General features: G+C 43.7%; 1 protein-coding gene and 1 long non-coding RNA gene across 13 annotated transcripts in view; one reads left to right on the top strand and one right to left on the bottom strand.

Moving 5' to 3' along the window:
* The window catches only part of PTK2 (protein tyrosine kinase 2), a 191,791-nt gene that overhangs the window by 6,499 nt on the left and 159,501 nt on the right, over window positions 1-25,791 (bottom strand). For 9 of the 12 annotated variants that reach the window (XM_053395199.1, XM_053395200.1, XM_053395193.1 and 6 more), the window contains 7 exons: window positions 22,006-22,117; window positions 19,006-19,092; window positions 15,546-15,683; window positions 14,275-14,406; window positions 8,283-8,345; window positions 4,773-4,812; window positions 4,225-4,331 (listed from right to left, as the gene is read on the bottom strand). In XM_053395199.1, coding sequence (XP_053251174.1) covers window positions 4,225-4,331; window positions 4,773-4,812; window positions 8,283-8,345; window positions 14,275-14,406; window positions 15,546-15,683; window positions 19,006-19,092; window positions 22,006-22,117 — 679 coding nt within the window. Of the gene's footprint in view, window positions 1-4,224; window positions 4,332-4,772; window positions 4,813-8,282; window positions 8,346-14,274; window positions 14,407-15,545; window positions 15,684-19,005; window positions 19,093-22,005; window positions 22,118-22,828; window positions 22,846-25,791 lie in introns of those variants that run through there. The other 3 variants (XM_053395201.1, XM_053395202.1, XM_053395203.1) reach the window with 2 other exon arrangements.
* LOC128417036 (uncharacterized) lies at window positions 9,404-11,289 on the top strand. Its single transcript, XR_008331371.1, has 2 exons — window positions 9,404-9,689; window positions 11,032-11,289. It is a non-coding gene; the product is annotated as an uncharacterized LOC128417036 (long non-coding RNA).

The following is a 25,791-nucleotide window of genomic DNA, read 5'->3' as shown; positions in this document are numbered from 1 at the left end:
AAAATGTGAAAGTGGAGTCCTGGTGACCTGCCCTTTTCCAGATTTCGTTTTAAGGAGGGTCTCTGTGTTTATACAGGAATTTTAGACTGAGACACTGAGATTAGCAAATAATCCTTTTAAGAGAAACTCTTTTCTTTCTTTTTTTGGAGGCTTGGCAGCTCAAAAGACTCTGGCACTGTTTGTAAAAAAAACAACAATTTTTAAAGCAGCCTGTTGAATCCTCTTATACTGGCCTCTAAAAGCCAAGCAAATCTCAAAATGTTAAGAGGGAGAAAAGGGCACTGTGTCCATTTTTGCCAGACCTCTTGCCATTGATGGCTTGATTGTGAATTCCACAGATGGGAATATACTGGGCCTTCCCACCAGTTCTGCCCCCGCCCCGAAAGCCCTAAAATAGATTTCACTTAATGAGAATCTCCATTTTCATCGCTAAATGGGAACAGAGCTCTTGGGAAAGGCTCGCCTCTTCAGAAACTTTACTTTCCTGAGAAAGTAAACCGTTCTAACTGTCCTTGAATTACAACAGCACATATCCCTGGAGCTGGCCAGAGGTCACTCTAATGGCTGCTTGGATCCCATGGGAAGTTGAGCCGAGAGTGCTACTGGTGCCCAGCTCCTGCTTGTGAGCTACGCTCAGGCATCTGGTTGGCCAGTGTGAGAAGAGGAGGGTGAACCAGATGGGCCTGGGGCCCCATCCACCAGCCAGGCTGTTCTCAGGTGCTCAAACACACAAACAGCACATGATGGCAACAAGCATCCCATGGAAGTTTGATTCAGCAGCTGGCAAGCAAAAAGGGCCTCTGAATATGGGAATCGTCTCCACCCCCATCATTCTGCCCGGAGGCTGAGGTCCAGCGCCGAGGGCCTTCTGGCAGTTCCCTCACTGTGAGAATCAAAGCTACAGAGAACCAGGCAGAGGGCCTTCTTGGTAGTGGCACCCGCCCTGTGGAACGCCCTCCCATCAGATGTCAAAGAGATAAACAACTACCTGACATTTATAAGACATCTGAAGGCAGCCCTGTTCAGGGAAGTTTTTAATGTGTGACATTTTAATGTATTTTTAATCTTTGTTGGAAGCCTCGCAGAGTGTCTTCTTCTTCTTCTTCTTCTTCTTCTTCTTCTTCTTCTTCTTCTTCTTCTTCTTCTTATTATTATTATTATTATTGCCCATAGCAGACTAATCTCTAAGACTCTGTCTAATCCATTTTTAAAAAGAGTTTTTTAAAAGGTTATGTTTTACCTAGGTTTCTGAGGCTTCTATGTGTTTAACTATGCTTTCACTCCCCCAGCCCACCTATTTTATTCTTCGTTTGTTGCTAGCATATGAATCGACTGTCTTTAGAGCAGAATATAGGAATAGATTTACTATTGGGGGGGTAATATAAAGCACGACTTATTTTCATGTTTTAATTATGCACATCTAACACAACCCAATTTGGACAGTCAAGCAAGCCAAAGGAATGTGAGTTTTATAGAAACCTGAGTTTCTGTAACAGGTCCAGCCAACATGGTGATCTCCCAGAAGAGCTTTTGGACTACAACGTCCATTATCCCTGACCACTAATCCAACAACATCTGGACAGCACCATATGGGTGACCTCTGCTGCTGAACAAGGACATGTTTTCTGTGGCTGCACCCTAAATGCAGCACAGTCTTCTGTGTTGGAGAGTCAAAAGGCCAAAGCATAAGCATTTGTCTGTAGTACATTTAAGACCTTTTTATTTGAGCTGGATGTAGAAGCCAGGTTTAAAAACCAGATTCAGGGGCAAGAAGAATTGGATTTCAAACAGGGTTTTTAAAAAGCCATATATATTGTCAGCCTTTGTTGATGAGACAGACTTAAGACCTTAACTCTACTGAGGGAAACAGCAATCCACAATTATTGCAGCGGTGAAATAAAGCCAGCATGTCACAAAAACTGTACTGCTGTGCCCATGAAGGAGGAGAAATGTTACTTCGTTTGACCACTTGCCTCTGAAAATCATTCCTGCCTGGGGAAAAGCTCAGTTTCTTCCGCCTATCAGCAAACACACATTAAATTTGTGCCTCAGCTTCCCGGCAATTTGAAACAAAAGCAGGCAAGTTCCCAAAGCTACTGGGTGAGCCCTGAGTGTTTAAAAGTGAATTCCACCCAGAGGAACAAAGAGACTTTCAGCTGTTGCTACAGAGGCTGAGATTCAGAGCCACACGGCTACTCTTGCAGTCTACAAGGGGACTCTGGGCTTGTGTTCCTCAAACTGCAGCTCTGCATATACGACATGGCAAACCACCTTTGAAGCGAAGCACAGAAGACTTTCACCGTACAGCACAGGGAGCTGCCCTTAGATGAAATGAAGGCCCAAAGTCCACTGAGCATGCTTAAAGCCCTCTGGCATCCTGCCAGAGTGGCTCCCGGGATCTTGGCCAGAATCTAAGATGCTGTATTTACCCAGGAATCCTGCTCAAGGTTAGAGCTCCGGTGATGCTTTGAACAACACAGGTTTTCAAGACTTATCGCCCTGGCATTTCCAAGACTCAGAAATAAATACTCTTGACTAAGCTTTTCTGTGCGCAGCTAAGATAAAAAGTCAGCAGAAATGGCGGTGTTCATTTCTGGCCCCAGCACATTATGGAAAACGTAGAATTCAGGACAGCATGAACTTGCATTCAACGAGAAAAGGAACATTAGAGGTGGATGCCAGAAATACCATATAGCTAAGAGGGGCCTGTTGTCATACGGTGTGGCAAGTTCTCTACTGGAGCAAAAGGAGGCTACCCAAGACTGCAGGGAAAGGGAGGCTGCCCCTGGGAAGCTGCACACTTCAGATGAGGAAGGCTCATGACCTCACTTGTAGCTGGCAACTTAGTTCACTGCAGAAAAGTGCCATTCAGCACAATTATGTCACATGAATGGGACAAGCAGCCGGGGCTCCTTGGGGTACCTGGAGCAGTACACTGCAAGTATGGGCCTCATCTGCTTCTCTAACAAGGGCACGAAGACCGACTGCAGCACATGGAGCACAGGATTTCAACCTCTGCTTAGTAGCATCAAATCTAGATCATCCAGACCAGCCTTTCTCAACCTGTGGGTCCCCAGATGTTGTTGAACTACAACTCCCATCACCCCTAGCTAGCAAGGCCAGAGCTCAGGGATGATGGGAGTTGTAGTCCAACAACATCTGGGGACCCACAGGTTGAGAACAGCTGATCTAGACTGATGATCTAGAATGTTGTTGGCTTAAGACTCTCTCTAGTGCGTGACAATCCTATGCAGGGCACACTTTGGACACTATATATAATCTACCAAACCACTGTTGATGGAACAGTTGACTGCCTTATTCACATTTCACTAAAGGGTACATCTCTGGAAAGAATGGTGGAGAATAAGGCAAAAAACAGCAACCCACTGTGTGATGCATGGTGGGTTAGCCATTATTTAGAACTCATGTTAATAGTGGGAGTATATGATCCATCACTACAAGGATGCCATGTAAAAATGCCCCCCCCCAAAGCACCCTGGCAGCTCTATGCTTACAAAATCTGCCCAGATTTTGGCCATGAAGTGAGCTTTCTTCTACCTGCTTCCAAACATTTCTGAGCAGCTACTGTTGCCAGGAGAGATGTCTTAAGCTAGTGGACAATCATCTGATTCCATTTCAAACCACTATTAATACCCCCCACCAAATTAAAATGCATAGCAAGGTTCAAGTACAGAGATACCCAGTGCTGCTCTTGCATAAACTGCACCATGCACACAAAATCAACAGGCATGGTATGATTATATGCTGCAACTTGCAGCACTGAGAAGCAACACCAATGTTCCAGCCCAGTCCGTACACAATCTCTTATTCCCCATGATTTGTGATGGAAGGAAGTTGAAGACAGGCCTTGGGCACAAGATCTCATTTTGCAAGCTGCAGTTTTGACTCTCCACTTGCAGAAGGAGTCCACAACCAGCTTGAGTATATTCAGTTGGGAAATAGAATCTGACAACCTGGAGGAGCAGAAATCTAAAATGGCTGAATATGGCAAAGACTGGATATTTATTTTCTTCGGTTACCATGAACTCAGGGTGGGGAGCACCAGGAGAAAGACCTGCCATAACACACATCTACCTTGACTGGTCAAGAAAGGTTATGGTAGGTTTTGACCTGTTTCTCCATTAGTAATAGTAATTGTTCAACTTAACCCAGGACTCTGAAGAGTAATGACCAATGCGACCCAACGTTGTACTAAGAATATACCTTAACCCCTTCATTGTAGCTGTCCACGGGGCTGTTCAGGCTGGCAAGGCTACCCAAATGGCTGGGAGCTCCTGGGCGAGGTGGTTTCTTTGGTGGAGCAGAATGATCTGGTAAGAAAATATTATACATGCATTGATATGAAAACTACAATCATTAGGCTCATTTAATTGGAATGCAGCAGAAACTCACCAAGTCCATTTTCACTAGCACCCCAACCAACCCCTTCTATGAGAGAGCAAAACACACAATCCCCAAAATCAGAACTAAAGAGCAATTTATACTTTATACGTTGGCTCTGAAGTCAAGCACAGAAGCCTCCTAGATTAGGTAATAGACACAGTTTGTTTAAATGGACCTTTACAGATCCTGTTGGTATAGGAGACCCAGACACATGGTATTACTCATGAGTAACCACTGAAGACTGCCACTAGCTTTGACAAATGTTGTTTACCCCAGAATCTAATGGATTTTCTAATAATGGAGGAGACCTAGAGAGGAGAGACTGAGAGTTCACATTGTGGCTGTAAAGCTGCCTATTTATGACTTACCTGGTTTACCCACAGGCTGATAAATGTGCTGGTTAGAAGCCTGAAAAAGGAAAATAAGTTTTATTTGTCTGCTCACAGTGTTTATGTACAAAGAAACCCTCTGCAGCTAACTCCCCTCCCCCACCATCCTTATGCATCAGGCTATCCAGCCACAAGAATTTCCAACATTTCTCCTCTCCCACTGCTCTCAAATTTCAGGAGAAAACAACATAAAACAAATCCTCCCATCTCCTGCTATTTTGCTCGGCATCCGTGTGATATATCCATGCAAGGTCACAGCTACCATCACTCAGACAAAGTGACATGTTTATAACATTCTACCTCTTCAATCCAAATACAAAAATCCAGGCTACTGAGCTGCAGTATGAAAATCTTGTGCCTCAGAGGTCTCTCCATATTGTTCAACAGATCTTTCAGAATAATTACTCTTGTGTTTCACAATAAAAGGAAAACGAACAAAAGACCTTGGTTATTAATTTGGAAAGGGGTTTATAACAGGATTCAAATCTAATCATACAGTGGTACCTCGCAAGACGAAATTAATTCATTCCGCGAGTTTTTTCTTCTTGCGAGTTTTTTGTCTTGCGAAGCACGGTTTCCCATAGGAATGCATTGAAAATCAATCAATGCGTTCCTATGGAAACCGCCTTCAGACCAGGTCCGGGGACAGTCTGTCCCCCGACCTCTTCTGAAGGCTGGGGGGGGGGGACAAGGGCTTTTCTTCCCACCGCCAGCCTTCAGAAGGCTGTTCTGAAGGCTGGCGGTGGGAAGAAAAGCCCTTCTCCCCACCTCCCGCCCCGCAAGCTCCGGGGACAGGAGGGCTTCGCTGCCGCCCGCCAGCATTTTAAGATCGCCCCGGGACAGCGGAGAAGTCTCCGCTGTCCCGGGAAGGCAGGCGGGGGGGAGCAAAGACTTTTGCCCCCCGCCGGCCTTCAGAAGAGGTCCAGGACCTCTTCTGAAGGCCGGCGGTGGGCGAAAGTCTTTGCTCCCGACCGCCAGCATTTTAAAAGAGGTCCCCGGAGATTTCCCTATGGGCTTTCTTCTTGCAAAGCAAGCCCATAGGGAAATTCGTCTGGCAAAGCACCTCGAAAAACGGAAAACTCTTTCTTCTTGCGAGTTTTCCGTCTTGCGAGGTACCACTGTATTTCTACAACCCTTTGCCAAGCGAGATAAAAGTCTATTCTCTCACTGCACAACAAAAGTGGCATTTGTGCATGCTGTTTGGCTGCTGCATTCTTAGAAAAACATTGGTTTAGAAAAGCCTGGTGTGCTTTTATCAAAAAGTGAGCATTCACAGAGAAAAATTTCCTTTGCAAGATAATAGTGCCAACACAAGCAAGGCTAAATGGGAATCTGAACAGGGCATTTCTGCTGCAGAAAATGTAACATGTGAGTGAAAAGATGCATTTTCCTCATCAGAACCCAGGCAAGAGCGTTGGGTAGCTCAAATTTTTAAAAGCTGGTTATCTACTAACATAGCATTTCGAGGTCACCTTGCAAAATGAGGCCAAGCCACAGAGCGTCTGCATGAACTCAGCTGCCCCCAAGGATAAATCCAGAATAATTCACTGCACTGATTCATTCAACATGTTCTAGCTAGCTGCTCTAGTGTCACTCTCAGAGCAAATATGTGTCTTTGTGGGTGGCTAAGCTTGCATGCTAGCAAGAGAAAATGTGTAACTGAAAAACTAACAGGAAAGGAGTAAGAAACATCTCAGCTGGTATCTGTACTGGATTTGAATTGGTGTGATGTTGTTCTATATGTTTGTGTGTGTGTCTGTCTGTCTGTCTCTGTCTCTCTCTCTCTGCATGCGCACAGTTAAAAAAAAAGGGGGGGTGGCATTCATTAGGTCTTACTCATAGGAAACCTATTGAAATCAACCAACCTAACTTAGTCATGTTCCTTAATTTCAAGGGATCTGCTCTGAGCAAAATGTCAATGAAGACGACTCTGTGTTTCTTACCCACCCTTTTGCCATGAGGTCTCAGAGTGGGTCCCAACCAGAAAACATGCGATTATACAACCAGTGAAAATAGTTACAACCATAAAACAAGAACAGTGTGGAAACAATTCCCTACATTTACAGGCTGGGATAAATATCTCCATGTCAAAGGGTTCAGTATGCACCAACAGAACGAGAGAGTAGATGCCACCGCAATGAAGGCCCATCTCATTGCAGAACCAAATTACCTTGCAGAACCGTACATGAGAAAGCACTTCTGAGAAGTGGAAAGGGCCTTCTGTTTAAATTAGGTTTGCTAGACTGCAAGGGATGGTTACAGAGGTTACCAACAATGGGAGATCCTTCAGCTCTGCTGTATGAACATAGAACAGTGCAATATGTTCCAGCTGTCTACACAACTTGTTTCTCCAGAGGACCTGGAGATTGTCCTACAGAAGCAGCCATCCCAGGACATAGCTGTGTCTGTTTACAGCCCCATACCTCAAAGTATGCCTTGATCTTCCCCTCCAGATGAAGGAGCAGCAGTCAGAGATCAACCAAGTCCCACTGATCAGATCCTCAAAAATCTGAAGGTAGGCCTGATATTTGCTTTCTAGGTAGCATGCTCACAGTACATTAGCAGCAGAAATCCCTATGAACAAGCAAGCCTGAAGCTGTCAGCAAGTTTATACTGCAGAGGGGCTAAAACAGCACTAAAACAAGTCTGTGTTCGCACCCAAAACTCCCAGTGTTGATCCACAGGCCCTGAAGCTAATAATCCAATTTAAATACTCTGATCTCTGTTGTGAAAGCAGTGCAGCCCTTATTTCTATAAAGCCAAGGTGGATGAATGAGTTCTTAAGACTTTCTTTCGATATTGCGGCTGCACCTCCAGGTACTGAGAAATGCACATTTAAATGCCCCAAACACAGTAATTAATTGGAAGGGGGTAGGTCACCACCAAGTACAGGTTTCTGACTAGCAATCAGATTACATGTTTATTGTCTGAGGCAGCTATACCCCTGTTGCAGATGTGTTTCACAAGCACATCCAACACATCTTTTCATCCAGCCCTTGTTTTGATGATAGCTTGCTTACAAACATCACCCTCAAGACACTACTTAAGTTCCACATTACTTAGGAGAATGCTCTCTAGTTACTCAAACATCTGCAGGCATTCCTTTACAGTTTTGTTTTCTGTTGGCAGATACGTCAATGCAAAGCTAACACAGGCACACACACACCCTGACCTGGCTGTGTACTGCAAAGCAGCTTTAAAAATAATTAGAGCTCTGTTTGCAAAGGGAAGAGCGCATCTGCTTCGGCGGCGACATGAAAAGAAGCAGCTCCCCAAAGTGCTGCGTGCACAAGACTTCCCCCGTCAGCGCCGTTCCCAGAGAAGCGGGAGCCTTTTGAAACCTCTCACGTAAACATAACAATCGTGGAAACACCGAGAAAATCAAAACTCATCTCCCGCGAGCACGAGCGGAATGTTAACAACGTTTTCCATCGAGGAAATTAAACAAACATTTCTCCTGGTAGTCGAAGAAATGGCATCTGTGCTTACCGGACCCTGGAGACTCCCATCTTCTCGATCGATGCTTCCCCTGGAGAGCCTCACATCAGGTTTCTAAGGAAATGAAAAGAGATGTGGTTTTGTACTGTGGGTTTTGAAGAGCCATGCAAGCCAAATCGCCTAAGAAATAGAATTCTTACTAAAAGAAAGGCAAAACATCAAAATCCTCTGCTGGGAGGAAAGGAAGGGGTGGGAGAGAGTGTACTTTGACTAATACGGATGCTATTGCATTCCTTCTCCTCATGCCTCAACTTCACACACACACCCCAACACACACTTCCAAAACGCAGCAACTGAACCTCCCAGCAGCCCTTCTAAAGATTTTTCTTTTCTTTCGCTCTTTCTAACTACTCGCTTTCTCGCTTGTACATAAAAAAAGGCTTTGAGAGAAATATTAATAGTACCATTTCCCCAACACAACATTGGAAAACCTGCATTTTAATTCTCCCAGGAATAGCAGCAGCAGCAGCAGCAGCAGCGCCACAGCCGTCGTTTATTGCGCTTTTCTTCCTAACAGCGAAAATTTCAACCACAGGATGAGAAACGCTTCACATTAATTCCTGTTTCCTGCTTGAGGAAGGCTTAAATGTACTTGGCTCCATCTCCAAACTTCCCAAATGGGGCCAATTACCAGCGCTCTTTTAAAGCACAGAGATGCAGAAAGTTCACAAGGCAGCCTTGACCCAATACGCTGCTTCTAGCAGGAAGAAAATAGAAGCCACTTTTTATTATCCCTTTGAAAAGTCAGATTGGTAAAGGAATCTGTTGACTTTTAAAAATAATACAATCCCTAAAGATCATCCTCCTAATCTGATACTACACTGCATAATATAAAAAACAAAAGCTTGGAAATGATCTTTTGCAAAATGGATCAGATGAAGTTTTTAATCCCCCCCAAAAAAAGGGGCAGAGCAGAGATGGGCTAAAAGAGAGAATATGTTCACACCCCACACTAAGCCAAATCATAGCTTAGCACAAACATGCTGGCTCCTGAAGAGGGGGTCGCAGTCATTTTGCTCCTCCCTGGGACTTTTAGGTTAGGGCAGCATGGCTGCTAATCCATGGTTTGGCTTAGAGCATGGGTAGGCAAACTCAGGCCCGGAGGCCGGATCCAGCCCAATCGCCTTCTAAATCCGGCCCGCGGACAGTCCGGGAATCAGCGTGTTCTTACATGAGTAGAATGTGTGCTTTTATTTAAAATGCATCTCTGGGTTATTTGTTGGGCATAGGAATTAGTTCATTTTTTTTCTCTTCAAAATATAGTCCGGCCCCCCACAAGGTCTGAAGTACGGTGGACCAGCCCCCTGCTGAAAAGGTTTGCTGACCCTTGGCTTAGTGTGTCATCCGTATGTAGGGTCAGGGTTTAAATTTCTTCTCAACAACCAACTTCATTTATTTGTTTAACAAAATTTATACAATGTTTGACTGTAAGAGAACCTCTGTGTTATATATATATATATATATATATATATATATATATATATATATATATGAGAATTAACATCACTGATAAGCAGGTAAAAGCAGATATTTAAGAATATTCAAAATGAATAAAAGCAACAATACAAAAAATGAAATAAAATACATGCAACTTCTACAAGTCTAGATAGGATTGCCTAAATAAAAATATTTTAAGTGCATGCCGAAAAGAATACAATGAAGGCACCTTCCTGATGTCAATAGGCAGAGTTCCAATAGGCAGAGGTGTACCACAGTAAAAGACTGGTTTCTTCAAGTGTGGGACAAGCATTAAGTGTATTAGGGGTAAAGTGGACCCCTGACCATTAGGTCCAGTCATGGCCGACTCTGGGGTTGCGGCACCCATCTCGCTTTATTGCCCAAGGGAGCCGGTGTACAGCTTCCGGGTCATGTGGCCAGTATGACTAAGACGCTTCTGGCAAACCAGAGCAGCACACGGAAACGCCGTTTACCTTCCTGCCGGAGCGGTACCTATTTATCTACTTGTACTTTGATGTGCTTTCGAACTGCTAGGTTGGCAGGAGCAGGGACCGAGCAACGGGAGCTCACCCCGTCACGGGGATTCGAACCGCCGACCTTCTGATCGGCAAGTCCTAGGCTCTGTGGTTTAACCCACAGCGCCACCCGCGTCCCATATTAAGTGTATTATATCACAAGTATTGCATAAGTTCCTTGGAGAGTGTTTAATCTATCTCGCACTTGTCCACTGGTAAATGATGGAGCTCCCACACAACTGAACAATACATGAGTGAGGTAGATAGTGCTGAATAACTATTACAGGGATAGTTAACCTAGTTTGCCCAACTAGGAGAATGTAGAGAGGAAGAGGGAGGAACAGACCCCTCTGCCTTTGATTTCTCCTAATGATAGCGCCATCTCACTATTCCAAGGGGATGTTCCAACCTCTTGAGAGCATGGTTGAGTAACCTATGGCCCTCCAGATGTCATTGGACAGCAACTCCCATCACCCCTAATCATTGGCCATGCTTCCTGGAACAGATGGGAGTTAGCCCTCTGCTCTCTCCAGCCTGAAACAGCATCAGGGTCTGAACTCTTGCCACTTCTCCTTATTTCCTGAATGCCTAACTGTCATAGAACATGGATGGACAGATCAATTTGTTTCTGGTTCATGGCACTCCGTTCATAGGTCCATTCCGTATCCACATCATTATGCAATATTCAAAAAACAAAACCCCCAAAATAGTTCACATTTTAATGTGTATTTCACAGAATATGCATTTTGTATGCATTTCACCTCAAGGTGCGCGGTTTTGTATCTGTTTTGTCCTGAAATACATTTTACTGCATTTTTGAGCAGATGACAATATTGAAAAATTCAGAAAACTGTGTAAACTGCATTTATCCCAGAAGCATGAATCAAGGTGGGTTGCCTAAAAATGTGAACTAAGCAAAATCCTCAAGCATCCCTATCGGGGGAGGTTGCACCTACAATTATTTTTACAATGGATTGTCCCCCTTGTGTATTAGAAAATGGTGCTGTTAAAAGTCACACCCTTTTTTTAAAAAAAAAAAGATGCAACAGGACAGGTGTTGCAGTTGTGACTGAAAAGGGTAGATTGGTAGTGTGTGCCCACAGCATCCTGTGTGCAGTTGTTTCTCAATTCAACATCCTCTAGGTATGTGCAAGCTTTCTTTTAGACACTCTACCTAGCAGGAAGTGAAGGCAGCTTACTATTAATGCAGCACCAACGACAGCAAAACACTTTAGGGTAAATGCCACAAAAGCGAAATGTGCGCAGAAGCCCTTGCTTAGCTGAATTCTTTTGGGAACGGCAAGGATATAATTACCCACCACCCCGCCCCTCTTCACAAAGAGGAGCTAGAGAGCTCTGCTGCATTCCATGTCTTTTTTTTCATTAATTCAGTGGGAAAAAATGCACAAGTCATTCTCAACAAAGGAAAAATGACGGCTGTGTTCTCTCTCTCTCTTTTTTTAATCCTAAAATAAAAACCCAACTTTAGCACACAGTTCCACCAATTTCCCTGCTGCTATTCATGTTTTCCTAGTTCGTCTAGACATGTGCTGAGCTGCACATATGTGGGAATATTTGTGAATTCACCAACCCCTGAAAACAAAAATAAAAAGCCAGAGATAAGAGCACTATGTCAGTTATTCCACCCCAAATCCAGAGAGGCCAGTGAGGGGTTGCAGAATTCCAAGCTTTGCTGAACAGTGCGTGCCTGCTCATGCGCACAGCTATCAATGTGCTATTGACAGAAAGCCACAACAGATCCAAGGATGCAAACTGCTAAAAGCGTAGGAAAACAGGTCCAATGATTAACAGAGAAAATAAGATGGCCTCTTGGAGATACGCAGAATCTCCACCCCTAAGAAATCTGATTAAAACGTTCTGTGGAAGCCTGCTTAAAGTTCATCGAAGACATTTGGACCACTTTCCCTTCATACCTGGGCTTGCAGGGTGTGTCTCCTTGCCTCTAGGGCCTGCGTTTTCACTGCCCGTCAACCAGGCTGCACACTGGGCATTAATGCTCCCTGTTCCAGCTCTGCAGAATCCAGTTAGCCAACCCTCTCCTCTCTGTGACACATCAGTAAGGGGTGAAGGCTGAGGATAGTTCAACCTGGACCACACCCCCTCCCTCCCAACCCGACAGCCACAAATTCCCTGCCGCAACCACTTATGGGAGGCTCAGTCCAGGCTCAAGTGCAGGACTTTTCCAAGGCCTTCTGGTTCTAAGCAGGGCACCAAGCAGTTGAGAAGTACAAGAGGCACTTCAGCTGTGATCTGTTGCTGATTGCCTTGTTAACTCTAAGAGCTTCTGAAGAGGAAGTGAGTAGCTCCTTTAGGCGTGGCTTGGAGTAGCCTGGCACTGTGTCCACGCAGACAGCTGTAGCTATGGAATGCAGGGCTGAATTAAAACTGGACTAATTGGAAGCCTACATGTTTTCATGAAATCACTTGAATATGCAGTGGTACCTCGGGTTACAGATGCTTCAGGTTACAGACGCTTCAGGTTACAGACTCTGTTAACTCAGAAATAATACCTTGGGTTAAAAACTTTGCTTCAGGATGAGAACAGAAATCGTGTGGTGGCAGCGGGAGGCCCCATTAGCTAAAGTGGTGCTTCAGGTTAAGAACAGTTTCAGGTTAAGAATGGACCTCCAGAACAAATTAGGTTCTTAACCAGAGGTACCACTGTACTGTCAAAACTCTTCTCATTCAGTTTTGGAATTTTGTTTTGATTTGGGGGGGGGGGGGTCACTTAGTCCTGAGATTTTTTTCTTTCTTGCAGACTCAGCATTGGGTGTGCCTCAGAGGGCATTCCAAATTTCAAGTGCCACCACAGAAAAGGCCCTCTCCTTTGTGAAAGCACAGTACATGACTAACTTAAAGAGGGTCCTTGGAACAGATCCTCTCCAGAAGATCTTAAGACACAGGCCTGGCTGGCAAAGGATGGCTAGTGAGGCACCCATCAGGAAGACTGAGAAAACCTTGGAGTGCTTCTCTGTCCGAGCTACAGTTGGTCAAGTAAAAGCGGCTTGAAAGATCATTGAGGATTTATCAAATGCCCTCAGAGCCAAAGAAGATGACTCAAACCTGTGTGTAGTAGCTTCACTTCTCCACTGCTGATCAACCAGTAGCTCACGCAAGGCTGAAGTTAGGAGAAGAGCCTTTGACATGAGTACTACCCCCTTAGCATCCAACTTGGGTGTGGCTGAGTCTTGCAATTCATCATGTGGGAAAGGGTAGAATGTGTCACAGATGGGAAAGTGCGACTCAGGTTTGGAAGGCCTGGCCCATTCCTTGCAGATGATGTCAGTGAAGTTGGTCAGGGGGAAGGGGAAGACTGAGGTTTAGCTGGTTCAGACAGAGTCTTGGGACTATCCTCACCTGAGTCAGATAGCTGTATGGTTTCTTTGCTGGTTGCCAGGGGAAACTATCATGTAGGAAATGTCTGCACTAGGAGAGCCTTTTCTTAGCCCTTTTAGCCTCTCCATCTTCCCTATCAGAGAGTATAACCCATCTGAGTGAGAGGGAGGGAGGGGGGAAGACCTGTGTACTTGGTTTCTTCCACCTGAGGTGGAAGTGTTGATGAAGGCAGCTCTGCTCCTCTTGTATCTCTCCTGTGACTTGTGCAGATAAAATTAGGTCAGTTTGAGAAAAGAGGGTTATTCCCCACTTCCCTCTTGTGTGTGTGATAAGAACTGGAATCAGGTCAGGTTCCTAACTAGGATCTAAAGTGGGAGTGAACAGCAGCAACCCCCAGATCTACAACATCACCTATGTATCTGTAAGGAGGGACACTGGAACATTTGCAAATTTCATGTGTTACTTGGATCTCACCCACAAGTGTGATCTGTGGATCCCAACTTTGCAATTATTATCAGAACCATGAGACTTGTGATTTTTTTTTATTGGTGCATGTGACCAGTGTCTGCACTGACCTGAGCCCAGCACCAAGTGTGTCTTAGAGGACACTGCATTAATTAGTGAGAGATCAGCAGCGCAGTGAAATGCATTACCAGGAATCTCTCTTCTTTTTCCAACCATCGCTGGTCTTCCTCCATTTCCTGTTGCTGTCGTATCAATCTCTCCTCCATTAGATGTGCAGGTAGAACTTGCCCCATTCCTCGTAGATCTAAACTGCCGGAATCCTACCAGACGAAGAGAGAGAAAAACCAAGAATATTAATTGTGGTAGTATTTTTATTCTGTTAATATAATCCTGTTCTTGAAGGCAGCAGCTTTTCAGGCAAGATAAAAATCAGTTTGCAATAAACTCATTAAACAAACGTGGTGCTCGATTACATTTGGACAAGAGAATTCTAGGCTGAAACCCCAATTCAGTTATGCAGATAGCTTGCAGCCGAACCTAATTCACTGGTCGTTGCAAGGATAAATGAGAAACTGCCAGGAAATTTGCGCAACTGAAAAGTATTTTTCTATCCATTACAGACCATTTATTTGGCTGAAAAGGCACTTGAAAAAAGTTATCAGAAAGAGAATTGGAGCCATGTATATTTAGATCTAAAAACCCTCTTATACCACTAGAAGCACTCAGCTAACTGTAGCAGCAATTGCCTTCAGCAACTGAAACAGGGGCTTAATGTTCCAGAGAGCATTACCACCTACCCACTCAAAATGGCATGCCAGTGATGCTTTGTCATGAGTAGATCCACTTGTAGGAAACTGTTGTACTAAGAGGTTGGACGGGGAGGTTTAAACAGCACACCAGAGGAACAAGAATGTTGTTGTTTTTTAGCACAAAGTTTCAGCCTCCTCCAGTATAGTGCATTAAATGATGAGTATATTAGAACTGCTGCAAGGTCAGGGACTTGGGTAAGGGAAAGGGCAAGCCGAAATCTTGCCTGCGGAAGGAATGAAGACCAACTGTGAAATGTTTTGTCATTCACTGAAGGAGGAGAATGGTGTGAAACCAACACTAGGTTCCCTTTTCTCCCAGCAGATGGCAGCTGTATAATCTACCTAGTATCACTCCCCTCTAGCTCTGACTGCTCTGGTGCAGCAATGGAACAACTCTGCACTGCCCTATATGGATTGCCTGGGATGATTAACTAGCTCTCTCAGAAAAGCATCCTGGGAGCTGCTTTCGTCATATAGATTATGTCAAACTGGGTGGGGGTGAAACACTAGAAGGAGGACAAATGAGGTTATTGAAGCCTTACTGAAGGAGGAGGAGGGGGGAAGGGGGAGAGGGAATACACATATTAGCTAGAAAGCAAGAGAATGCTCTCAACTGCCCACAAGTTGCTAATTATCTGGGAAGAAGTTACCTCCATGTTGGGCTGCCACATGGATATTTCTTGAGGCCGATGATTCCAGGAATCTGTTTGATCCAAGAGGGAAGCCTGGCCTGGATAAATGCTACCCGCCATAGCTGGAATCCCATGGGAACTGGTGTACCCTGAGACCTACCAAAGAAAGCAATGAGAAATGCCTGAACTCACTACGAAGTCTCCAGTTAAACTTTTACATGTTTTACGAGTTTGTCCTCATAAATCAAAAGGGGGGGGGGGGACAAAAAAAATCCAAGTGAGAGAAAAGGAGTTGAAATTGATGCTTTCAGTCACAATATGACATGCCCTTAGATGCTGCCTTATATGTACCTAATTTTTAGAGATTATTTCTGAAAAATGAAACTTATAATGCCCTTAATGAATATGCCCATATCAGAACACTTGTGCATGATATACAAGCGCACAGTGCTTGCTGACACTATAATGATTATGTTTGCATTTCCCTATATATACTGCTAAATACAGACCCCTGGCATTTTCTACAAGCTTTTACGTCTGTGGTGGCAGAAGATAATTAGCACAAGAAGCTGGAAGATGTTCCAACTGTTTCTCCATTGTGATCCAAAGCTGGTTTCAAATGAGAGAGCGGTTTAAAAATGCACGGCATTGTAGACATACTGCAAGCTTTGCATCCATCTGTGAGTTACTGCAATAATTATTGTCAAAGGATCCGGGGTGGTACAAGATCAAAGATAAAACAAAGCAAAATAAATACATAAACTTTGGCTGCTCTTAGCAAATGTAAAAGCCTTCAAGGAGACCGCTGAGAAGTGTCTTATCGGAACATTTAATTGCACTTCCACATCTGTGCAACATTTGCAACTTACAGCTTTCCATAAACCCTAAATAAATGAGGAAGGATTATACTACAGCTTTAAGACAACAGTGCAGCAATAGTGCCCACATTTTTTCTTTCAGCTCTGACCTCTCAAGCTTCTGCCTAATCCTCTACCTCAGTCTCATCCACATTTCTTCCCAGTAGTCTTGCAAATGTGTCAGCATTTAAAATGGCAAAGACAGAGCTCATACTCTTTCCATTCAAAACTACGTAATTCCCTCACTCGTGTAAAGTGAGAGATGCTGTTACTTGCTTCATCTCCAGATTCTCACTTTTTGGAGCACTTTGGGTAAGATCTGCCAACATCCAAACCATCTTCAAATCCTGCCTGCCTTGTCTGTCTTTACATGACTTTACACCCTTTCCTTTTCTCACTTGGTAAAATCCTCATCAATAATAATAATAATAATAATTTATTTATACCCCGCCCATCTGGCTGGGTTTCCCCAGCCACTCTGGGCGGCTTCCAACTGAACACTAAAATACAATAACCTATTAAACATTAAAAGCTTCCCTAAACAGGGCTGCCTTCAGATGTCTTCTAAAAGTTTGGTAGTTGTTTTTCTCTTTGACATCTGATGGGAGGGCGTTCCACAGGGTGGGTGCCACTACTGAGAAGGCCCTCTGCCTGGTTCCCTGTAACTTGGCTTCTTGCAGTGAGGGAACCACCAGAAGGCCCTCAGCACTGGACCTCAGTGTCCAGGCAGAACAATGGAGGTGGAGACGCTCCTTCAGGTATACTGGACCCTTGCTCCATTTGCCCCTCCTCTAAACCACCATAATACCCTCCCCACTGGCATTGCAGCTACCTTTCCCCCCTCAACTTAGGTTGCATGCCCCTGCCGAAATCAACTTTCCCTCTTGAGTATTTACAATTCTATGGCCATCCCCGTCGAGAAAGTCTTCTGCACTCTCTCTCCCTTTTCACTTCTGATTCCCAGTCAAGCTCAAATGTCTTCGCTTTCAGCCTACTGCAGACATAGGAGCTCCAGCATCTGAATTCCTCCTCACCCACTGCAACTTCAAACAAGTGAAGCCTCGTTTGTGTTCCTTCCACTGAGAGTCTGGCATGCACAAAGTGACAGACTTAAAGCACGTTGCCCCCCCCCCCAATATATATATATTTTCCCCACCTCTCTCTTTCACTTTCTGGTGCCTTTGTTCTGCTTCCATTGCCTTTGCACTGGCTATCAGCATCATTTGCTAAATTCTCATATTGCTCAATGTTGTTATTTCTTCCTAGCACTTGAACAAACTTTTCAAATCAGCTGCACAGCCTCCTTCTAGTTACTCATCAATACCATTTTCAGGAAAGTCCTTCCTACCTACCTCCCAGTGCATTCTTAATCCGGATGTACCTCTGTTCAGTGCTATTTTTCTAGACAAAGAGGTGCCGGAACTCATCATGAACACGTCCCTCATTCTCTTGGAATGGCAATGGTGCCCACCATTGAGTTCCACTAAGTTCTGGCTGAAAAAAAGCTCTGCCTCTGATGCTTCTCATCTCTCCACTATGCCAACTGGCATATAAATAATAATAACAATATGGAAATCTAAAAAGCACATTCATTTTAAAAAAAATGCAGGAGGGAGAGAATTGGGTTCTTGGCATTAGAAATGGTATATACCCAAGTTTCTTCCATCTTGCATATTTGTCTAGACTTACCCCCTCACCAGAGCTTTTGTATTCACAGGTCAATTCCAACCCAACCTAGCAACGCCCCAGCCCTTTGGAGCTATTTCTTTAGGTCTTCTGGTGTAATTACTCCTTTAATGGGGGAGAGCCCATAGCTCAGTGGCAGAAAACATGTTTTGCATGTAGAAGGTCCCAGTTGACAAGACTGGGGTGGGGATGGGGGTGGGGGTGAGAGACTTGGCTGAAACTGAGCAGAGCTAGTGTCTGCCAGTGTACCAATTCTGGACAAGACAGACCAGGAGAAGGTAGGAACATAGGTTTATATTAATAACAACTAAATGCACCTATTGCTGTCAGTTTCTTCGCTCTTTTACTGTGCCAGATAATGCGTTTTTGACAACCCAACATAAATCCATTATTCCTTCAGCAACCCAATTTCAGGGTTGTTAACATTCTGCAATTCCACGATAGCAAAGTTCAACCAAATAAGTTTGTAGTGGGAACAGAATTCATTATCAGGAACATCTTTCATTTAAAAAAAAAAAACTAGCTTCAAAATTGTGATAAATGTGCTTGAAAGTGTATGGGTTGCGCCTGGCAAAATTACAGAAGCTATGCCTGAGCATAATTAGCAGGAGGAGGAAAAAGTATGAAAAATAAGTCAATAGTAAAAAAAATTTAAATAATATGCCTAATTTTTGTTCCCCTGACCAGAGACTTCACCACTTCTGCCCCATATCTGGTATGCAGTTAGCAGTAACTGTTTAATGAGAGTAACAGTAATATTGGAAACTGAGTTGTGCAAAAAGCTCTTACAAAAGTGTGTCAGGGCTCCCTATGGGCCATGTGTGGACCATCCCCCAACTATATGAACCATGCTTTCCTTCCTTCTGCAAACATTTAATATGAAGATTTTTTTAAAAACAGTGAAACAGTAGTGATTAAGAATTAGTTGTTCTCACCTGGTAATGATTGGGCTGTACCATATGCTGTGGGCTGGGATAAAACCCTTCGCTGGATCTTGGACTGGGATAACCAGGTCTGCTGGGCTAGAAATACAGAGAAACGCACTTTCATTTCAAAACAAAATAACGCAACTCACTGTGTTTTTAGTAAAGTACTAAAATAAAAATGCAACGAAACAGATGCAAGAATTTTCTTTCATTTATGCACTTAGACTTGGGTTCCATCCTAATCTGCCCAGGGCTATCACCAGGTTTATGACTGGCAGCAACTGAAAATGTGCAGTAGGGATGGACACAATTTGTATGGCAAAGGAACAAACAAGGAATGAAGAGTTTGGATTTGATATCCCGCCTTTCACTCCCCTTCAGGAGTCTCAAAGCGGCTAACATTCTCCTTTCCCTTCCTCCCCCACAACAAACACTCTGTGAGGTGAGTGGGGCTGAGAGACTTCAAAGAAGTGTGACTGGCCCAAGGTCACCCAGCAGCTGCATGTGGAGCAGCGGAGACGCGAACCCGGTTCCCCAGATTACGAGACTACCGCTCTTAACCACTACACCACACTGGAATAAGGACAATTACTAGATGAACAAACTGGATCAACAAAAATGGCTTTGGCATTACTGTGATCCCTACAGATGGCAACTAAGTAATGTGCTTTACAAATTCGTATTGCATTCAACTGATGCTTTTTCATAGGCTCAAGTTTTATTGAAAAGTTCATGAAGGTTGATCCCCACCTCCATTACATTCAGGTTCGACACAGAAGGCAGAAAAAGTAACTAGAACACTTTTCTCTCAGTCACGTCAGAGCCCATCTGTATCCCCCACCCCCCAAAAGAGCACAGATCCAAAATCTCCTCTATTATGTGCTAATCAGGTCCCATTGCTCATTAGCCACAGCTTTCAAAGGATTTAGTGTTGTGCTTCTCTTAATCAAGCTGTAATTCTTCATTCATTAATTTAAAGAAACCTATTATCCACTCAGATTAGTTCTAAGAATTTAACAGTTAATGCCATCAAACAATGTTGTAAAATACTAGTGGCAGCTTGCTGCTACAACTCATGCCATTTGCTTACTTCTGCAAATGTATATATTAGTTATTCAAAGCACTTCACCATGAGAGTACAGTAATTCAAATGGCTCGGCTACAGGTCAGTGCGAACTTCTGTTCATTTGATTTTATTGCCTTCTGTGTTCTGAAGGGAAAAGCCATGGTAACTAAGAAAGGAACACACAATATGCTTTTAAAATTTAGTTAGAGCTGGAAAAAAAGCACTCCAAGCCACCATGGCCACCTGAGCCTCCAGTGACAAGACTGAATCCAGGAGCACCCTCAAGTTATCGTGCAAGCAAGTTATTGTGCAACCAACCAGGACAGGCAGTCTCCTCACTTCCCATACTCAAGAACCTGGGACATATTGCACCTCTTTCTTTTCAGGATTCAGTTCCAATTTACTGGCCCACATGTAGTCCACCGTTGTCTCTAGACAGTGGTCTAACACTGAGACCACCTCCCCTGTTTCAGATGGAACAGAGAGTAGACCTTGGTGTCATTTGCATATTGGGGACACCTCACTCCAAATCTGATGACAGCTTCAAGTGGTTTCACATAGATGCTATCATATAGATAGCATGGAGGACAAGACAGGACACCACAGGACAACTTGCACAATGCCAAACAATAGCCTCCCATAACTACTTTCTGGAAATGGCCTTGGGAGTAGGATCAGGACCACTGATCCTTCCTGAGTACCCCCACCTTCCTGAGGTACTTCAGAAGGATACCATGGTCAACAGCATCGAAACCCACCAAGAGATCAAGGAGAACGAGCAGGGATGCGCTCCTTCCATCTCTCTCCCAACAAATGTCATCAACTAGGATAACCAAAGTGGTGCTGTGATCAGGCCTGAAGCCAGACTGAAATGGATCCAATCAATCACCTTCTTCCAAACATATCCAAGCATCTAGTCTTAACTCCAACAGACAGCAATGCACCCAAGGTCTCAGGCAGGGGTCTCTTGGAGCCTTGTGGCATGCAAAGCATGCGCTCTACCACTGAACAAAGAGCCCTTCCCAGCCTGCCAACAACCAATCCCCAGTCAGAGACACATTGGCAGCCCACTCACATTTTATGCAGCATAGGTATCTGTCGCATGTACATCAGCATTGAGGGAAAGGCTGATGAAGTGAAAACAGATGTAAGCAAAACATCTGAAAATGGTCTCACCATCCACTGAGCACGGGATAAGCCCCAGTATAAATTAGAATGGAATGAACTCATTTCTGAATGGCGTGCTATTATGTCGTAAATAAAACTTTATGGATGTCTCACAAGTCAGCTTTTTACAAGTGGTCAGGCAAGACAAAAATGAAAATGTTTAATCCCCAGGTAAAATAATACAATGATAATCTGGGTGCCCCTGGGAGGAGATTCTAAAGAGGACAATGAGAACATAGAGAAGAGTGAGCAACCACCTGACGTATTACCACTGAAAGTTCACCTACTATCAGATCCAGTTAATGTCTTCATAGAGGTTTATGGGGAACATGTCATGAAGCATTCCAAGTTTCAGCAAAGCAGATAACAAAATGTGAACCAAATGAGTAGGAATTACTGAAATCACACTTATTTTAAATTTCAGTCAATAGATAATCAACATCAGATGTTGCATGTCAGTTTCACTTTTTTTTAACAGTATTTAAGTAATACTTTTCAACTTTCAAGTATAGAAAAATAACAAGATATGTTGTATTTCTTTCTATTTCTGCTACCTTTAAGCTTTCTTTCTTTCAGGACTTTTTCAAAAGGAGCTCTGCGGCAAAGGAAGACAGCTTTTTTAAAAAAAGAAAAGAAAAAAGAATGTAGTTGTCTGCACTTTAACAACAGAGATTCAAAGGCTCTGTATCCGGATGTGGCCTGTGGTGCTTACTCCTGGAATTAAGAAGCCACACAGTTTTAGTATAAAGGATATGAGATAAACCCATCTTCTGTACCTTGGGAGGAGCCTCATCTGATCCTCCTGAATCCCAGGACACCGTAACCTGTCGCCTTGATTCCATTCTCATCCGCTCCTCCTGCTGCAACTTCTCTTCCTCCAGTATTGTACTAGGGGGAAAATAAATGTTGCACTGAAGATAAATGGCATTCTGGCTCAGAATGTAATAGATGCCGTCCTCAAGTCTCCTCCAAGCACATTCCCCAAACCAATGGTTCCAGACGGCAGACAAGTAAGGAATTTGCTAGACAAATATGTCTTCTTTTTAGACAGCAATAGAAACGGTTAGGCTTCGTAAGACTAATAGTGGGGAGGGGAAATGGGGGTGTAGGGAGAATGCCTTTGCGAAATTAGCAACTGCATTTTGAAATGCAAGACTCTTAAAACATCAAGACATATGGCAATGAGAGATATATTTAGAAAGTTACGGGTGATCCCACAGAAGAACACTGAAAATATCTATATATCCACATTCCTTTTGATCTAATGGCACCAGTGTAATTATACTGAGGCAATTAATCAAGCACGTACTTGCTTGAAAACATTCATACACCACATGTAAAATAAGATTGTTGCATCTCTGAAAAGTCCGAAAGAAGCTTCTGACTTAACAAGAAAGACGGAAAGGTATTTTCAGTTCTATTAGTAATATTGAATATAACATCAAATGCTTAAAACTGCATCTAAAACTCCTATTGCTTAACTTTTTACTAGTAGGCAAGCTCAAACAAAAGCTGTGAGAGGCTTCTAACAGAGAACAGAAGGAATTTCTCCAGTAAAACAAATAAGAGTACTACCTCCTCTATTGCTCAGCTACTTACCACATCTTTCCCACTTGAAGTGACTAATTGAAGATTTGCTGCCTCTTCAGAAATTCACTCCCCTTCCTGCCATGCAAATCACCCAACTTGGATAGCAGCCATCTTGAAAAGACTTGGCATGCAGCAGCTTCCAGATTTACTGAGCAGTTACAGTATCCTGTGCTACATATATTCTAAGGAGTTCGAAGCTGATCCGATCATTTCCACACTGGTCTCTACAGAGCCACAAACTAATCAGTTTGGCAGCACAGCAACTTTGGGATGGAGTCAGGAGTTTCTAAAGGCTGTTCAGGATTTATACCCTCCTCATCTAGCTCCCCCAGTTAACCACTTGGAATAAAGTGGTGAAAGGCATGAGATCAGTTGCCTTAGTCCTTTGCTCATTTTAAAAATAAATTCCTCCTTGATTGGCTATTAGATTCTGCTTCTCTGCTCTGCCAAATGTAAAACCACTCTGCTGTTTCTATAGGGATGGAGAAGGCAAAAACTCAGATAGCAATTTATTTCATCTGGTTCCTGGAAATAAATGGATTTTGAGCCTACTGCCCTGCAATCTCAGTAGGCTCCAAATGAACACACCCTGCTACTACCATAAAGATAGAATAAATCCGACCAATATATTGCCATTTTTCCCCCTTATGGGTCTGTTCCAGGAGCAAAATATCAGGTAAATTTGGTCTGGAGATGAACAACTGTTTTTGTTTGTTTACTTTTAGTGAATTGAGTGTGGTTTGAGAACAAAGCACACGCACATTTGCTGAAATGTTCAAACGGGTCTTGCATGTTTTTTAAACAATGCAACACCTTGCAAAAACTGTTTAGCTAAGATAAAGATAGGATAAGCTGTGTGCACATATACAGTCATACCTCGGGTTGAATATGCTTCAGGTTGAGCGTTTTCAGGTTACGCTCTGCGGTGACCTGGAAGTAACGGAATGCGTTACTTCCGGGTTCCGCTACTCGTGCACGCGCAGGTGCTCAAAATGACGTCATGTGCATGCGCGGAAGCGGTGAAACGCTACCCATGCAGTTGTGTGTTACGTTCTACTCAGGATGCGAATGAGACTCCGGAACGGATCCTGTTTGCATCCAGAGGTACCACTGTACATACATACAATGAACAGGAGTATTTCTCTCTAAATATTCCCTGTTCTCAGGGCCTGGGGTAGGGAAAGCCTATCTGTCTTATTGCTGGAACTGTGGCAAGGAAGTCCCATGTCATTACTCGTCTTCAGGAACAAAGCAATTTGCCCCCACCTTTTGCACACCCCAATTAACAACCCAAATCCAAGCAGCACCTTTGTTTTAAAGAGCACTCGGTGTCATTTGCAAACTGTCATGACAGCTGCAAACCTCAAGAAACTGGTCTCCATGTACACATGAACAAACCATTTGTTTATCGAGTTTTTATTTATTTGTCTGTTGTTGGATGGAAACTTCTGTCATTCTACTTGGGGAAGGGTGGAAGAAATGGGAGCTCATGATCGCAACACACTAGCTCATTAAAAGTCACAACTTACAAGAGACAGTCAATAGCCATGACAATGAAAAACATGTAGAGCTACAACCAGCTAAAAATGGGAATCCTGATTTCTTAGCTGCATGCCTGGCAAGCTATCTATGCACATCACCGTGGTGTCTCCAACACTCAGTAATATTAAGTCTAAACAGATGCAGCAAGAATTCATGACATTTTTCACTTTCAAATTTAGAATCAACCCTTTTCTTTTCAGATAAGCCATGTACTTCTAGTTTGCTTTACAGAGGTGCTAACACACACATTGCCCTGGTTCCTCCGAAACAACCTTGCCTGTATGCTTACATGACAAGTTTTGAAAATGCTTAACTTCTAAAAGCTGAAGAGCCATGGATAAAGTTTGCCTTTGAGTAATGCCTCTCATCTGCCATTCCAAGGATCGACACTGAGCTAAATCTAGCCCCTGAACCAAAAATCTGGTGCAGTCTTCATGGCTGTGCTGGTTGGGGCGGATTGGAGTTGTAGTTCAAAGCATCTGGAGAAAGCAAGCTTGTTCTGCAACCAGGGGTGTCCAAACATTTTCCAAAGAGGGTCAGATTTGATGAAGTGAACATGTGTGAGGGCCGACCAAAGTTGCTAACCTTTTTTTAGCATTGAAGTTCTTGGGGTTTTTTTAAGATTGAAGTTCTTGAGCTTTTTTTAGGATTTTACTACAGAAAATAAACAACTGCCACAGGGGCCAGATTAAACCAACTGGCAGGCCGGATTGGGCCCCCAAATCAGACTTTGGACATGCCTGGTCTACACTGGCTGGCAGACTCCAGGGTTTCAGATGTCTTCCCAATCCTACCTGAGGATACTGGGGATCAAATCTAGGACCTGGCTGGGACTGATGGGAGTTGCAGCCTAAAACATCTGGAGAACACAAGGTTGGCAGTGGTTGACCCAAAAAATAGGGTACAGGATATGGCAAGCGACATTCAAGAGGGCTTTGCCCATTACCATTCTCTGCTCCCTCTTAAAAGTGGCATTCTGAAAAAGGATTTGTGAACCAAGTCCCAAATTCATGTGTGGAAACCAGCTGTGGTCATTAGTGGTAAGGATTTCACACATGCTCTGAAGGACTCTCTAATTATTTTGGAAATCCAAAAGCTAGGCTGAACCATAATTCTCACAACAGATTCCTGGTGTAACTCCTAGTCAGTGCTGATAAATTAACCCCCAATTTTGCAGCCTACAGCAAGACTTAAAAATAGGGAGCATCAAAGCAACCCTGCCCCCAAATCCTGATCTGCTGAAAGGCAATCCTCAGTTGTTTTTGTCTCTGCCCTGACAAAGAAGAGTGTGAAATGGAAAGGACTCTGAGAAGCTTTAATCTGCTTGAAGCAAAGGATTAAAAATAACACATAAAACTGCCTTTGTTTGGCCACTGGGAGGGACAGTCCATAGATGGGAACAGCACAACGTCTGGAGATATTTTTGACTG

Source organism: Podarcis raffonei, chromosome 7 (assembly GCF_027172205.1).
Source record: "Podarcis raffonei isolate rPodRaf1 chromosome 7, rPodRaf1.pri, whole genome shotgun sequence".
Lineage (NCBI taxonomy): Eukaryota > Metazoa > Chordata > Lepidosauria > Squamata > Lacertidae > Podarcis > Podarcis raffonei.
This window is presented reverse-complemented; position numbering and strand designations above follow the sequence as displayed.